This window comes from Ruditapes philippinarum, unplaced genomic scaffold, assembly GCF_026571515.1.
Source record: "Ruditapes philippinarum isolate M1 unplaced genomic scaffold, ASM2657151v2 ctg3067_1_1_1_1, whole genome shotgun sequence".
NCBI classification, from domain to species: domain Eukaryota; kingdom Metazoa; phylum Mollusca; class Bivalvia; order Venerida; family Veneridae; genus Ruditapes; species Ruditapes philippinarum.
In genome coordinates this window covers 106011-121768 of record NW_026858887.1, presented here as the reverse complement: position 1 = coordinate 121768, position 15758 = coordinate 106011, and the positions used below count along the sequence as shown (strand labels likewise).

The window sequence follows — 15758 nt, the reverse complement described above, 5'->3', positions numbered from 1 at the left end:
TCCTCTAGAAAATGCTACGTACAAAATATCTAAGCTGTAGACATTCGGGTTTGGGAGAAGAAGATTTTTAAAGCTTTTCACAAAGTGCATTCATTATGATTCTCCCAGCAGATTACATCATTTAGGAAAATATTATATAAAATAACAAAGACTTCACTTAAAGTTTGTAGCAGCCAAATAAAGTATTTTCTGTGTCGTGGTTGATGAACTTATTCCGGAAATAAATCCAATCAGTAAAGTTCAAATTTCACGTGGATTCTCCAACATGACATGTGGTATGTACCGTGACACATACAAGTAAAAAGAACAAACTTACTATGAAATTATAATTTAAGATGAAGTCGGTATGCAAGGGGTGATTTAAACTTAACCGAAGAATCGATACCGGGCATGCATAGAGAGGACTATTCTAAGCAACGCCTTGATATGGCAAGGAATCCAATTAAATTAAAGTACACTAACTGTAGTTTTATCTTTGCAATAAAAATAATATATTTCTAGATTAAATAAAATTAAAAACAGAGCAAAAAGGTATACATGATGCAAAGATAGAAATAAGGTATGTAAACCTGACATCTGATGTACATGCGAAATGGCCATTTTACAATAGAGAAAAACAGAATCCCCAAAGAACGCCCCCAAACGACAAATTGAAAATATTGCAGGCTCTGTTTGATTGAGTCTGTTCATGAACGGTACTAGAAGATGCAAGTTACCGTCCACCCTTGCACCTGCATAAGCAGAATTGAATATTCAAACATGAAAATTGTGTAATTTTGAATTCAGAAACATCCGCAGATGTGTTTATACAGCGGTTATCATTGAACCTTTAACGTGACACTTTCGTGACATTCCATGAAAAGCGGCGTATGGTCTGCATGTAAAAGATTGTGTGTGCCTTAAACAAGCAAACAATGGGCGGTACACAATTTGAAAGTGGAGCCTGCATATCACAAAAAAGACGTCAAAAGACAAATTCAAAAAGGAGACAACATATCTTACAACATATCTTACAGCGTTTTTCAACAATATTTCATTAGGATAATTGGAACCACCCATCAAGAAAAAATGCCAAATGGAAAAAAAATAAAAAAGCATACCATTTTAAGCTTAAGAATAAACGTACTTTCATGGCCAATATTCCAAGCAGGCTACAATTCTAGCAAAGTTAGAAAAGATACAATACACGGAAAAGGGTTTTGCTGAACCGCTTACCCTTAGCTGTTCAAACAAAAATATACAAACGTGAACACAAAACAAAATACAAGACATTATACATTGGTGCTCGTTGGGAACCATTTTAGTTGCAGCAGTATCATAACAGAAATATTATTTATCAAAACAGTTCTTTGTATATTAATGTTGGGGGTCATATTTGTTCCAATGCTTTGATCGTGTATGTTTCAATACAGTATTAATATTTTTTTAATGATTTCTCTACACGGAAATGTAAAATATCATTTCTTTTCCCTTGTTGAAGTGTTACCTTTAAGGGTTGATATTTCTTTGTGCTTTTAAATATTTCAATTTTACGAAAGGGTCGAAACAGTGAGATGTGAATGTAGTCATTTTGGTATGATGTGTAAAAATGTTTCCCAACAAATTATCTCTACGTATACACATTTTACCACGTCACCTATCTAACTTTACAATACATTTGTTTTTATACACGACCACGTATACAAATATTGCAAGGTTCTTTAAAATGTTCACGAATTGCAATCGTATTATTTTTCACAAAAGTTCCAAAAGTTATTTAAAAAAAAAAAAAAAAAAAGAAAGAAAAAGTAATTTGTGTCACAATATTCCAATATAAAAAGGAAAAAAAGTTTTATAATTTTGGTTTAAATCGAACATTCCAATATTTAAACCAACAAAACTAAAAACTTAAATCATAAAGTAACATCAATTATCTATAAATTTGTTTGTAATAAAACGTTAAATACTTTACGTTAGATACTCCAAGGTGCGCTTGTGCATTAATATAAACATAAACACAATTTTATATCAATATCATACATCTAGCAAACAATAAGATATAGTATACTGGGTAATACATAGTATTGTATGAACCAGTCCTTTCAAAATAGATTTATATGGCAGGTTTAATCATGGAGCATCATCGGATACCCACGATTGATGAACATGTCACATAACATGCAATCAATGTTAATGGTTCGGCCATGGGTATCCGACGATGATCGTGGAGCGTTATCGATATAACTTAACAAATCATACATCTTTGACTTCACCAACGTTGTAAACGGAACGTTTATTTGCTAAAATGCTATCTTAATTCGAAACAAGTCTAAACAATTCAAATCGTACAAGTATTGGTTCATTAAACTTATTTTATTTTGATAAATTACCAGTGAACCTATTTTTTTTCAAATTCAAAATGGCAGCTAATATAACTTACGACAATTTTCCTCGTCACTTCCGTCCGGACAATCTTCCTTCCGGTCACATCTTTCCTCGCGTCTTACACACTTTGACCCATCCCTACATGGAACATTGCCTTCATTACAGTTAATAGCTGGAAAACGAAAAAGAGATAATGTAGTGTAATCATTGGGTTCGTGATGTCATGTCCAAGAATGAATGGTCATTTAGATGTGGTTTGTGTTGGTATCCAGGAATAATTCGGTATGATTGTATGGCAATTATCTCTTACGATGTAAAGAAATGGCCTCTTCTATGATGTTACATGTCTGCAAAAGTTGTTTTTGTTATGAAAATTGCATGTGCATTACAACTGAAATAGCTCGATACATTTTGAACCTCTTTTTTTATTAAAAAAAGTGTAGAGAGTTTATTAGTCTAGATTAAAACAAAAATACTTCAGTTTACATTTCTAAACATGAAATTACTCAATTAACTATTCATTATCAAACCCTGTCAATGGCTAAAAGAAAAATTGTAGTTCTTGACCATCTTCCAACAAAATAAGTTAAAATTTCATTGCTTTTGAGTGAAAGATAATCTAAAACCGTGACCGCTTGTAATACGCCTGTAATTATGTCTGTATTCGGATGTTTTGTTCAGAACATGTTTGACCTTGGCAATATTCATTCATTCTAATCAATCATTCTTTTTCATCTTAAATAACTAATTGTTAATTCTCACTTATATTGCAGTTTTTGACACTTTCGTCGGATCCGTCGGAACAGTCTGCTTTTCCATTACACTTATCGTTGAGTGGTATACAATATCCCGACGATTCACACTTAAATTCGTCTTCAGAACAGATGTAGTCTGTAAATCAATTATCATATTAATAGGTTTATATTAGTATATAATGATTTCTACACTTTGGTTTTAAGTAAAACTGAAACTTTTTAAATGTCATAGTCGAATTAACAGCTTTGGAGGAAGATCGTACGTATCCCATCGTGCATGAACGGGAACCTGAGTAGCTGGAAAGATTCCTCACAGGAAAGAGTCAACATTCGTCCCTATACTATAGCGAGATTCGAACCCACAATGGCAAGGGGCAAATGCATCATTAACCATTCAGTCACAGAGGATTCCTACCAAGATTTTACCTTAAATTTCTACCAAAAATTCACTAGACTGATATGCTAGTTATGTTTAAAGTTTACATAGAAGCAATTTATCTTATCAAAACCATAATATCTACTAGTATATTCCACTAATGTGTGTATTATTAAGATCAATGTATTTGATGATTTGTGCGTATATATGTAAAACAAAAAAGTAAACAAATAACCGCGACAATGATTTGCTCAACAATATATACATGTATTATCATACCACAATCACTTTCAAGCTCGTCAGATCCATCTGGGCATTGAGGGAAGCCGTCACAACGGAACTTCTGAGGTATACACATCCCGCAGCTGCATTTAAAACTGTCAGCCGTGCAGTTGAACTGGCAACCTTAAGGAAAATTGGAACGAATGAGTGAGTCTGGCAAGCTCTTCATTAGTTATAATAATTGGTCTTGTATTTATTGTGATGGTTTATATTATTTTAAATGAGATCTTCATATCCTTTCTTCTGAAATGCAGTGAAGCATATATACTTAAAAGAAATAAATTTAAATCAAGCCTTGAAACGATTATACAAATGTTTGTACATGCTATTAATAAATTAATAAAACACTTTTTTTAAAATAAAACAATTTCAATTTTCTCATTAAAGATCCTGTAACACATTATTTTCATGGTTTTATATACAAATTATGATGCTCAAATTAAGATTTATCGATATTGTAAGTTCGAAAAAACATTATTTATAAAGATATTACCGAATTTAATATTTCATGTAAATAAAGGGAGGTAATTAGAATTTTGTTTTCTATAACTTCTAAGTCAATTTTTTCAATAAGAAATGAATGCATATAATTTAATGATATCCTTAAATATGTACAAATATTTGCAATACATATTTTACATATTCTTGTTTGAAAATTGATCAATTTGCATAATTACATTGATTTCATATATAATTTAATGAAGAGTGGTATGCAATCTCAATTACAAAACATACAGGATCTTTAAAGACAATCAGGTAATCATATAAACCATTGAAATGATATATACACATTTTAAAACGATTTTGTTTTCTTAAAAGCACGTTATTCCTCAGAAATGAAGACTTTTGTCCTTCTTTGTAAATGTTTGCAAACTTGATTTGTGTAATGTATAAATTATGGACACTTAAAGCATGTTATATCACTTAAAGATAATACAACTAAATATGAAATAATTTCATATAATTAATAGCAAAATGTAAACATTGGCTTCCATACAAAATACCAAATCACTATAAATTAACAATTTGCCAAAACGAATCAGAAATATGGTTCAGCTGTTTGGCCAATAAGTAACTTTTGTAAACTGTCTGAATTTTTAAACATTTTGAGAATTATAATTTAAAAACTTTGCGGCTAATTGGGCTTTTAAGTAAATATTACTTACTTATGACCTTGCTGCACGTACGTTTCAACTCTAGAACTTCTTTTGTCGTTGTTTCCAGTCTGGTAACGAGGTTCTAAGAAATATTACACAAGGTATAAAATCAAAAATAATTGAACTGGGTTCAATGATAACAAGAAAAGCATTGATGCAAAGCATCAAAGGGCGTCCAAACAAGAAATACAGAAAATGAAGATGAACTAGTAGACATATGATGACAGAATATTCTTATAAACTTTTCAATGGTTAATTTGTTTTTACCAGAATGAACGGACGAAAGACATTGTTCATTATGAACTTTGATTGGCATGCTAGAGATTAGAATATTACTTGTTATTTCTTTATGATCGTGATTATTAATAGCAACGGATATACATGTATACCATCATTTATAATCCATATGTGTAACGCATGATCAACACCACACTTGTGGAATTGTCTCTTATTATGTTATCGCTATTAGCGAAGACCCTCTCTTAAAAATATAAGGTATCTGTTCACACTTAGTAAAAATATGACACTGGTTATATTACCATGTTGATCATGTTGAGCATAATTGTTTATTATACAATAATTGTAATATCTATTTTAATAAAAAAAATACAGATTTTATGAATATTGTTTTCCTCTCTTTTTTGTGTTTAATGTGCTATTTTAATACTGAGTTTTTACGTTTACTACTCTTTTTTTTATCAAAATTGTAAAATAAATTTTAAGAATTCAATTGTCATATTGACCGACGATTATAAGTCAAAACTTAACTGGAAAAAGTCAGTAAATTATGCTTAATCTTTCAAAATATAATATTGTTTATTCTTAAACAATGTACATGTACATTTGTATATTACTTTATCATTTTTTAAATTATCAATCAATTGAATAATTCATAAAATCTAATTTGTAACTTTTAATAATTCCTCGGCATCTTTACTAAACACGAATAACAAATTAAATAAAATGTTTCAAAGTTGATAGTGTCATATTAATACCATAAAATGTACCATTTTCTGAATTATTGCACATATTTATTGTTTTTATCTCATATAGGTTAAATAAAACATGCTATTGTTGTTGTTGGTTTTTTTTCGAATTGTATGTTTATGTATAATAATAATAATCAATAAATTTGAGAGTTGATCTGTATTTATTAATTATTGTAACCAAACTAAGTGACAAACATTCATTTTGGAAAAAAGCTTATTTATCTGTAAAATATTTGTTCTGTTCTGTAACGATACCCAAAACCGGACAATAAACGTGTGATTCACTAGTAAATCCCGGAGACCGGGAATTACCGATAGCAGTACATCCCTCTATAAATAGATTTTCGGAATATTTAGGTCATCAACACATCATTTTATTTTAACATACCATAATAACCCACTGTGTACTACAAAATGATAAGTAAAAAAACGAAGAGTTCATGCATTGCGAAATTCTCCAGTTCGCTATTCATTGTACATATCGAGACATTTTTTTAATCACCGATCGGAATGATCGGCTTTTATTATGACAGGCTTAAAGGCTCGAGAAGTTGCTGTCGCCCATTCACAAAATCTGATTTCATTCCATAAGTGCGCCGCGCTTCGGCGCGGACGCCAATAAGTGAGGCCAAACTTTATATGAGGTAATGCCATATAAAAATGTAGATTTTCAAGAGAAAATGGTGAAAACCTTAACAATCGTTCAACAATACAAAATGGAAATGCTTTTGACTCAGTTTTATTAAAAGAAATACATGTCTATCTATATAACCTGACGCAAAAAAATAATATTGGGCACTTAAAAGAGTTACGTTTCCTTTCCCCCTTTGTCGCCAACGTCATTACTACTCAGCATAATTTGGCTTTTTGCTTGTAAGAAAACATTCGGCAGTTAAAGTTTTAACGAAAGTAATTATGTTCTTTTAAAGAGACTCTTCACTACTGTGTTAATTATTTATATCATCATTCACATATCACACATAAAACTTACCTGTATAGTGTTTTGCATTTCTTGGATTATTCTGCTCTCTTCAACTGCAAAAAAGCGACAAAATATGAAACATTCAATACGGCACAAAAACCTATATAATTTTATCAGGTGCCAAAAGTGTATGAATGATAACATGGTCGAGACAGTTTGTTTCAAACATTATTTTTTTCCTGGTGGATTCAACTGATAAGCGAACAGATAATTGATGATTAAAATCTTCTGTAGGTAATCTGTATTAAACTTATTCCTTTTCCAAAAAGAATAATAATTAAAGGATAAATACATATCTCAGTAGAAATCGCATAAATGTTAATATGTTATTTTTTGTGGGTATTTACTTAGTTTCCTTATGTATCATATAAATGATAAACTTCAATATTTATATTAACACGACAGTGCCTGTATCTTATGCTGGGAAAAGCACAATATGGACATAAAACTTACTTTTTGTTATATCACCAGGTCGGCCATCACTTCCAGGGAGCCCAGGTGCTCCTTTTTGACCCGATCGTCCATCAAGCCCAGGTGGGCCAATAGGTCCAGGACTGCCTGGAATTCCAGGGTCACCGCTTTCACCTGGAAGACCTGGTAGACCAACGTCTCCCTTAGGACCAACATCTCCACGCTCCCCCTTCCTTCCTTGTGGTCCTGGTATTCCATCGAACCCTGGACGTCCTCCATCTCCAGGATAACCAGGCTCTCCTTTAGCTCCATCACGTCCAGGTAAACCTGGCAGCCCAATTTCACCTTTGGCACTCGCTGCGCCAGGTAACCCTGGTTGACCTGGCGGACCTTGTGGTCCAGTAAGACCATCAAGTCCTGGGTTCCCTTTTTGTCCAGGCCTACCATCTCGACCAGGCAATCCTGGAGAACCTAACTCTCCTTGTTCCCCTTTGTACCCAGGTAGTCCGACTAAACCTCTCTCACCTTTTTGCCCGGGCAAGCCATTCAAACCCTGAGCCCCCGGTGGACCAGGAGGACCTTGATCGCCAGCTGGTCCCTGAGGTCCTTGGGCACCTGGTCTGCCCGGAATACCAGGTGGTCCAGCATCACCTTCAGGTCCACGATAACCACGTGGTCCTGCCGGACATGTGCAGTTCTGTGTTATTTTACCACCGGTGTCTCCATTTGTACTGCCATTTATGATAACAGTTCTATTTGTGCATGTGTCTTCTAAAGTTTTTATCTGAAAATGGAATGATAGATTTCTCTTCATTTATTTTCATCTTCTAAACTAAAACTATTTTAGACAAAGAATCAAAATATGATTAACCGTACTTATACGAAAGAACCATAGACAGTGACCATTTTAGCCAACTAGTGACGTCAATACTGACGGCTTAAAGGTAATAGAGTTATTATCGTACAGGACTAGCGGTGCGGCGTCATAATTCTGGTAGAAATCAACCATAACGTGTGTTTTAGTTTTAACATCTTATCTGAACCTCATTTCATAAAACTCATCTTTTAGAGATTCTCAAAAGATTCGAATATGATAATGTTATACCAAATTATAATGCATTTAACTTCTCGTCGAAGTTACGGTTATTAATGATTATAAAGCAGACATAAAATTATTTATTCTGTCAAAGATACCCGAGATACTTGAAATAAATGAGTTTCTGTAATGAATGCGATAACAAAGGTAAAATATAGAAAAACATGCTGGGTTCAGATAAGATGATGTTACAGCTCTGGTACTAAAATGATTTGGAAAAAAAGAATAAGTAATAACATGGAAGAGCACGTTCTTATAATCATGGATAATCTTATAAACATTTTAGCCAATTAGTCGAAAAAAAACTTATTTAATGCTCTTTTCTTTCTTTTTTTTGGAAGGTAAAGGGTGGGGTTCTTCAAAAGCAATTTAAACAAAAATAACTGCAATAATAAATATGCGAACATATCGATTTTATGCAGTCTGTTCTTGAGAGAGAATGGAAAGTCACACATTTTCACTCCCTCAGAATCGGCTCTCGTTTTATTTAATCTTGAAAGTTTTGGAATCAATCATCCCGGAAGTCCAGAAAAAAAAACATAACAGTACAGAGGTGAATGAAGTACGGTGCATTATTACAGCGGCCACACAACGCTTTACAGCTGCAAGTGGATGTTACTCTCCTTAAAATACTGCAAATTTCCATTGGATAATCATAACGTTTATATTATTAGTTATAAAGATCGTTGACAGGTTATATGCCCCTATATAAACGGCTATATGTAAATATAACCCCAGCCGTTAGGCGAGGGTTATATTGCAAACAGCCGTTTATATACGGCCATATAACCTGCCAACAATCTTTATAACGAATTTATAATACAGCAAGCATCATTTTTAGAGAAAAAAGTAAGATTTCTTCATGAATCTACAGCAGCCCTGTATATAAAACTTTATAATACTGCACGTATATACTTTACAATACTGCCTAACGGCTCGGGTTATATTTACAAATAGCCGTTTATATAGGGACATATAACCTGTCAACGATCTTTATAACTAATAATATAAACGTCACGATTATCCAATGAAAAATGACGTTACAAACGTGCAGTATTATAAAGTTTTATATACACGTCTTCTGTCAATTTACGGAGAAAACTTACTTTCTCTCAAAAGAAGGAAGTTTGCTGTATAAATTTGTTATAAAGATTCCTGACAGGTTATATGACAGTATATAAACAGTTTCTGCAATATAACCATCGCCTTACGGGTCGGGGTTATATATGCAAAAAATCGTTTATAAAGGACCATATAACCTTTCATAATCTTTATAACTAATAATAATGGGTAGATACCTCAGTATAAAACATCGTATTATTGGCAACAAAAAGTCATACTTGGTTTAAAAATTTGATTTTCATCATATTTAAAAATGTAACCAACCTTTTTAAATCGCAAAAGAAATTGTTTTTCTATATATTATCTCGTATTTTAACAAATATTTGATGTTATTACGAGACATCTAAAATAGAATCAAGTCAAGAACGTTTCAGGTAAATTCCAGGTCGATCGTGATAAAATTTAGCAAATAAACTTAACCAGTGGTTGATGAAATTCGTTACAATGTTGATGTTAAACAGCCGATATAAAATATATGTGATGAAAAATTATCTCGTCTGATTAGATATGTTTATCTTAACACACTTTTAGATATCAACCATTTTTAGTTTTACTGGCTGGGTTAAAACATATTTTATTTTTGATATCGATGCTTTTTTTTCAACCTGTTTTTTTAAAGTGCTATACCTCTTCATATTACACTTGTTCATATATTATAGAGGAAATATTGTAACATGTTACAGAAATCCTTGATACTTACTTTTCCATATATTTCAACAAATCTTCTTTCAATAACGTTTATTTTATCACAGTTAAAGCATTCTGAAATGAAGAAAGCAAAGAATGTACAATAGCGCATAATACTAACATTTTAAAGCTAAAAACTCTAAGCTAAGGCTAAACTTCAATTTTAAGTTATTTTTCATTAAAGTTATTTTACATTCTTGTCTGTTGAACAATCATGCCAGTCATTGATGAATTTTATAATACAAACATGACGTGTCGTACTTAAAATATTTTTGGTCTCAAGCAAAAAGGTCAACGTCACACATAAAAGTAAAAACTCCTCATTGTGAACAATGTGCAATGATCAATTATGATTTTCTTTTAAGAACTTTATCATTGAAAACTGGAAGGCTCATGCTAAATTTAATTTCAATCAATTTTGTTAGAATAATACCTTCTTCACAATTTGGACCCTTATATCCGGGACAACATTTTATTTCCTGTTTTTCGCAGACCATTTTCCATTCTTTTCTGTAAATAAAAAAACAAGATATGTTTGTAAAACATGTATGCCCCCTATCAGCAGCCAATTAGTCATGTGATAAGGTTATTATGCATGACTTCTGACCCAGTGATCAAACAATTAATAAGGGTTATAAAGTATCTACTGGTCATGACCTTGACCTTTGACCCCTTGACCCAAAACTCAATAGGGGTCATCTGCTGGTCACGACCAATCATCATACAAAGTTTGAAGTTCCTAGGCCTAGGCGTTTTTAGTAAATTGATCAGAAACCGTTTTTACCTACAAGGTCAATGTGACTTTGACCTTTGACCCCTTGACCCCAAAATCAATAGGGGTCATCTGCTGGTCATGACCAATCACCATGCAAGTTTGAAGTTCTTAGGCCTAAGGGTTCTCTTATTATTGATCGGAAACCGTTTTAACATACAAGGTCAATGTGACCTTGACCTTTGACCCCAAAATCAATAGGGGTCATCTGCTGGTCATGACCAATCACTATGCCAAGTTTGAAGTTTCTAGGCCGGGAAGCGTTCTTTAGTTATTGATCAGAAAACCGTTTTTAACTTACAGGTCATTGTGACCTTGACCTTTGACCCCTTGATCCCAAAATCAATAGGAGTAATCTGCTGGTCATGACAAATCACCATACCAAGTTTGAAGTTCCTAGGCCTAAGCGTTCTTGAGTTATTGATCAGAAACCGTTTTTTACTTAAAAGGTCAATGTGACCTTGACCTTTGACCCCTTCACCTAAAACTCAATAGGGGTCATCTGCTGGTCATGACCAATCATCAGCACACAAAGTTTGAAGTTCCTAGGCCTAAGCGTTTTTAGTTAATTGATCGGAAAACCGTTTTTTACCTACAAGGTCAATGTGACCTTGACCTTTGACCCCTTGACCCCAAAATCAATAGGTCATCTGCTGGTCATGACCAATCACCATACCAAGTTTGAAGTTCCTAGGCATAAGGGTTCTTAAGTTATTGATCGGAAAGCATTTTTACCTACAAGGTCAATGTGACCTTGCCCTTTAAACCCTTAAACCCCAAAATCAATAGGGGTCATCTGCTGGTCATGACCAATCACCATACCAAGTTTGAAGTCCCTAGGCCTAAGGGTTTCTTAAGTTATTGATCGGAAACCGATTTTACCTAAGAGGTCAATGTGACCTTGACCTTTGACCCCTAGACCCCAAAATCAATAGGGGTCATCTACTGATCATGACCGATCACCATCTCAAGTTTGAAGTCCCTAGGCCTAAGGGTACTTTCATTATTGATCGGAAACCATTTTTACCTACAAGGTCAATGTGACCTTGACCTTTGACCCCTTAACGCCAAAATCAATAGGGGTCATCTGATTGGTCATAACCAATCACCATACCAAGTTTGAAGATCCTAGGCCTAAGGGTTCTTTTGTTATTGATCAGAAACCGTTTATAATTAAAAGGTCAATGTGACCTTGACCTTTGACCCCTTGACCCCAAAATCAATAGGGTCATCTACTGATCATGACCAATCACCATACCAAGTTTGAAGTAACTAGGCCTTAAGGTTCTTTAGTTATTGATCGGAAACCGTTTTTGCTTTCAAGGTCAATGTGACCTTGACCTTTGACCCCTTGACCCCAAAATCAATAGGGGTCATCTACTGGTCATGACCAATCACCATACCAAGTTTGAAGTTCCTAGGCCTTAAGGTTCTTTAGTTATTGATCGGAAACCGTTTTTGCTTTCAAGGTCAATGTGACCTTGACCTTTGACCCCTTGACCCAAAATCAATAGGGGTCATCTACTGGTCATGACCAATCACCATACCAAGTTTTGAAGTTCCTAGGCCTTAAGGTTCTTTAGTTATTGATCGGAAACCGTTTTTTGCTTTCAAGGTCAATGTGACCTTGACCTTTGACCCCTTGACCCCAAAATCAATAGGGGTCATCTACTGGTCATGACCAATCACCATACCAAGTTTGAAGTTCCTAGGCCTTAAGGTTCTTTAGTTATTGATCGGAAACCGTTTTTTGCTTTCAAGGTCAATGTGACCTTGACCTTTGACCCCTTGACCCCAAAATCAATAGGGGTCATCTACTGGTCATGACCAATCACCATACCAAGTTTGAAGTTCCTAGGCCTTAAGGTTCTTTAGTTATTGATCGGAAACCGTTTTTGCTTTCAAGGTCAATGTGACCTTGACCTTTGACCCTTGACCCAAAATCAATAGGGGTCATCTACTGGTCATGACCAATCACCATACCAAGTTTGAAGTTCCTAGGCCTTAAGGTTCTTTAGTTATTGATCGGAAACCGTTTTTGCTTTCAAGGTCAATGTGACCTTGACCTTTGACCCCTTGACCCAAAATCAATAGGGGTCATCTACTGGTCATGACCAATCACCATACCAAGTTTGAAGTTCCTAGGCCTTAAGGTTCTTTAGTTATTGATCGGAAACCGTTTTTTGCTTTCAAGGTCAATGTGACCTTGACCTTTGACCCCTTGACCCCAAAATCAATAGGGTCATCTACTGGTCATCACCATACCAAGTTTTGAAGTTCCTAGGCCTTAAGGTTCTTTAGTTATTGATCGGAAACCGTTTTTGCTTTCAAGGTCAATGTGACCTTGACCTTTGACCCCTTGACCCCAAAATCAATAGGGGTCATCTACTGGTCATGACCAATCACCATACCAAGTTTGAAGTTCCTAGGCCTTAAGGTTCTTTAGTTATTGATCGGAAACCGTTTTTGCTTTCAAGGTCAATGTGACCTTGACCTTTGACCCCTTGACCCCCAAAATCAATAGGGGTCATCTACTGGTCATGACCAATCACCATACCAAGTTTGAAGTTCCTAGGCCTTAAGGTTCTTTTAGTTATTGATCGGAAACCGTTTTTGCTTTCAAGGTCAATGTGACCTTGACCTTTGACCCCTTGACCCCAAAATCAATAGGGGTCATCTACTGGTCATGACCAATCACCATACCAAGTTTGAAGTTCCTAGGCCTTAAGGTTCTTTAGTTATTGATCGGAAACCGTTTTTTGCTTTCAAGGTCAATGTGACCTTGACCTTTGACCCCTTGACCCCAAAATCAATAGGGGTCATCTACTGGTCATGACCAATCACCATACCAAGTTTGAAGTTCCTAGGCCTTAAGGTTCTTTAGTTATTGATCGGAAACCGTTTTTGCTTTCAAGGTCAATGTGACCTTGACCTTTGACCCTTTGACCCCAAAATCAATAGGGGTCATCTACTGGTCATCACCATACCAAGTTTGAAGTTCCTAGGCCTTAAGGTTCTTTAGTTATTGATCGGAAACCGTTTTTGCTTTCAAGGTCAATGTGACCTTTACCTTTGACCCCTTGACCCCAAAATCAATAGGGGTCATCTACTGGTCATGACCAATCACCATACCAAGTTTGAAGTTCCTAGGCCTTAAGGTTCTTTAGTTATTGATCGGAAACCGTTTTTGCTTTCAAGGTCAATGTGACCTTGACCTTTGACCCCTTGACCCCAAAATCAATAGGGGTCATCTACTGGTCATGACCAATCACCATACCAAGTTTGAAGTTCCTATGCCTAAGGGTTCTTTAGTTATCACTCGGAAACCATTTGGTCTACGGACCGACGGACCGACGGACCGACGGACCGACAAGTGCAAAGCAATATACCCCCTTTTTTTCAAAATGGGGGCATAAAAATAATGTTGTACAACAAATGTGAAAAAAAGATTTTGTCGATAAGTATTATCATGAACTGGTAAGAATTCATAGAACAAACACCTACTGGTATTATACGAATATTGAAATATTGTGCTTTAGTCGAAATTTAAGTTGAAACAGAAGTTAATTTAAAAATATACTAGAAAAAAAGTGTTATTACTTATATTATGTATAATTATGTACAAATAATTTGGTATGATGCAACACGAAAAAAGTGGTAAAAGCAAATGTACTTTAATAAAGTTTGCATAATCAACAGAACGTGTGGCTAAATCACGAAAAAAAGCATTAGGAACCCCGAACAATGTAACTGTTTAGAACAACAAAATGTGCTTACTGTGAGAAAATGTAACAAAAGAATGGCTCTCTAAAACATAACAAGATAATTTTTGAAATGTATACATTATCAAAAGAATGGAACATCTCCTTGGATTACATTAGAGATAGACTTTTCCTGAAAAAGTATCTTAAAAATGCCTGTCGAAAAGAACAAATTTTTTTAAATGACCTCACATTACCAGATTTAAGAAAAAAAAATATAATTACCTTTTTAAGTAACCATTCCAGCATTCTTTTGGTGTCCATTTCGTGCATTCGTTTGAACATATTCTTCTGAAAATACAAAATATAAGTCTTAAGTTTACTTAAGTTTTTAATCATTAGAAATTGCCAAAATAAACGTGTTATTTCAACATCTATGGATACAGGAAATAAAAAGCAAAATGTAAAGCCGTTACATTTTAAAGTTAAGGCTTTTATATTTCATAAATGGTTTGGTTTGGTATGAAATGACAGATCTCAGTTTAATTAGTTATTGAGAAGTAAGACCCGAACAGCAGACACAATCGTATCACGGAAAGGAAAAGTTTACTATAATTAAGCAAAACAAAAAAAAAAAAAAAAAAAAAAAAAAAAAAAAAAAAAAAAAAAAAAAAAAAAAAAAAAAAAAAAAACAAAACTGGGACACGCATTAAGATAAAAATATTGGCAACATCATAGGACGCCCAGACACGCATTACCCAGTTTGGTGCATAAACATACTTGTATCAATTTTGTTGCAGTTTACTTGATAACATACATGATAATACAAAATAGATTTAAATGCATCTGAAGATAGGTTTTCTGTAAGTGACATTAAAGCATGTTGTGAAGAGATATAGATGATTTGAGACGTAAAATCTAATTTATGAGAGCGAAAAGTGGTTTTAAATGGTGCAGTCTGAAGTTGGAGAAAGAGCAGAACATTGCCTAATTAGCCATTCATGAGAACTGTCTTCAGCCGCTTTGTCTTTTCCCGCATCTTTCAAATGAGTAAAAGTAAGACA

At 34.1% G+C, this 15758-nt stretch overlaps 1 protein-coding gene across 7 annotated transcripts in view; it reads right to left on the bottom strand.

Annotated features, from left to right (window-relative positions):
* LOC132754567 (uncharacterized) overlaps positions 1-15758 on the bottom strand; it is a 101929-nt gene that overhangs the window by 8027 nt on the left and 78144 nt on the right. For all 7 annotated transcript variants that reach the window (XM_060745214.1, XM_060745220.1, XM_060745219.1 and 4 more), the window contains exons 2-10: positions 14980-15045; positions 10655-10731; positions 10235-10296; positions 7359-8100; positions 6915-6958; positions 4944-5016; positions 3775-3900; positions 3127-3255; positions 2420-2536 (exon numbers count right to left, since the gene is read on the bottom strand). In XM_060745214.1, the coding sequence (XP_060601197.1) occupies positions 2420-2536; positions 3127-3255; positions 3775-3900; positions 4944-5016; positions 6915-6958; positions 7359-8100; positions 10235-10296; positions 10655-10731; positions 14980-15045 (1436 nt within the window). The remainder of the gene's footprint in view (positions 1-2419; positions 2537-3126; positions 3256-3774; positions 3901-4943; positions 5017-6914; positions 6959-7358; positions 8101-10234; positions 10297-10654; positions 10732-14979; positions 15046-15758) is intronic.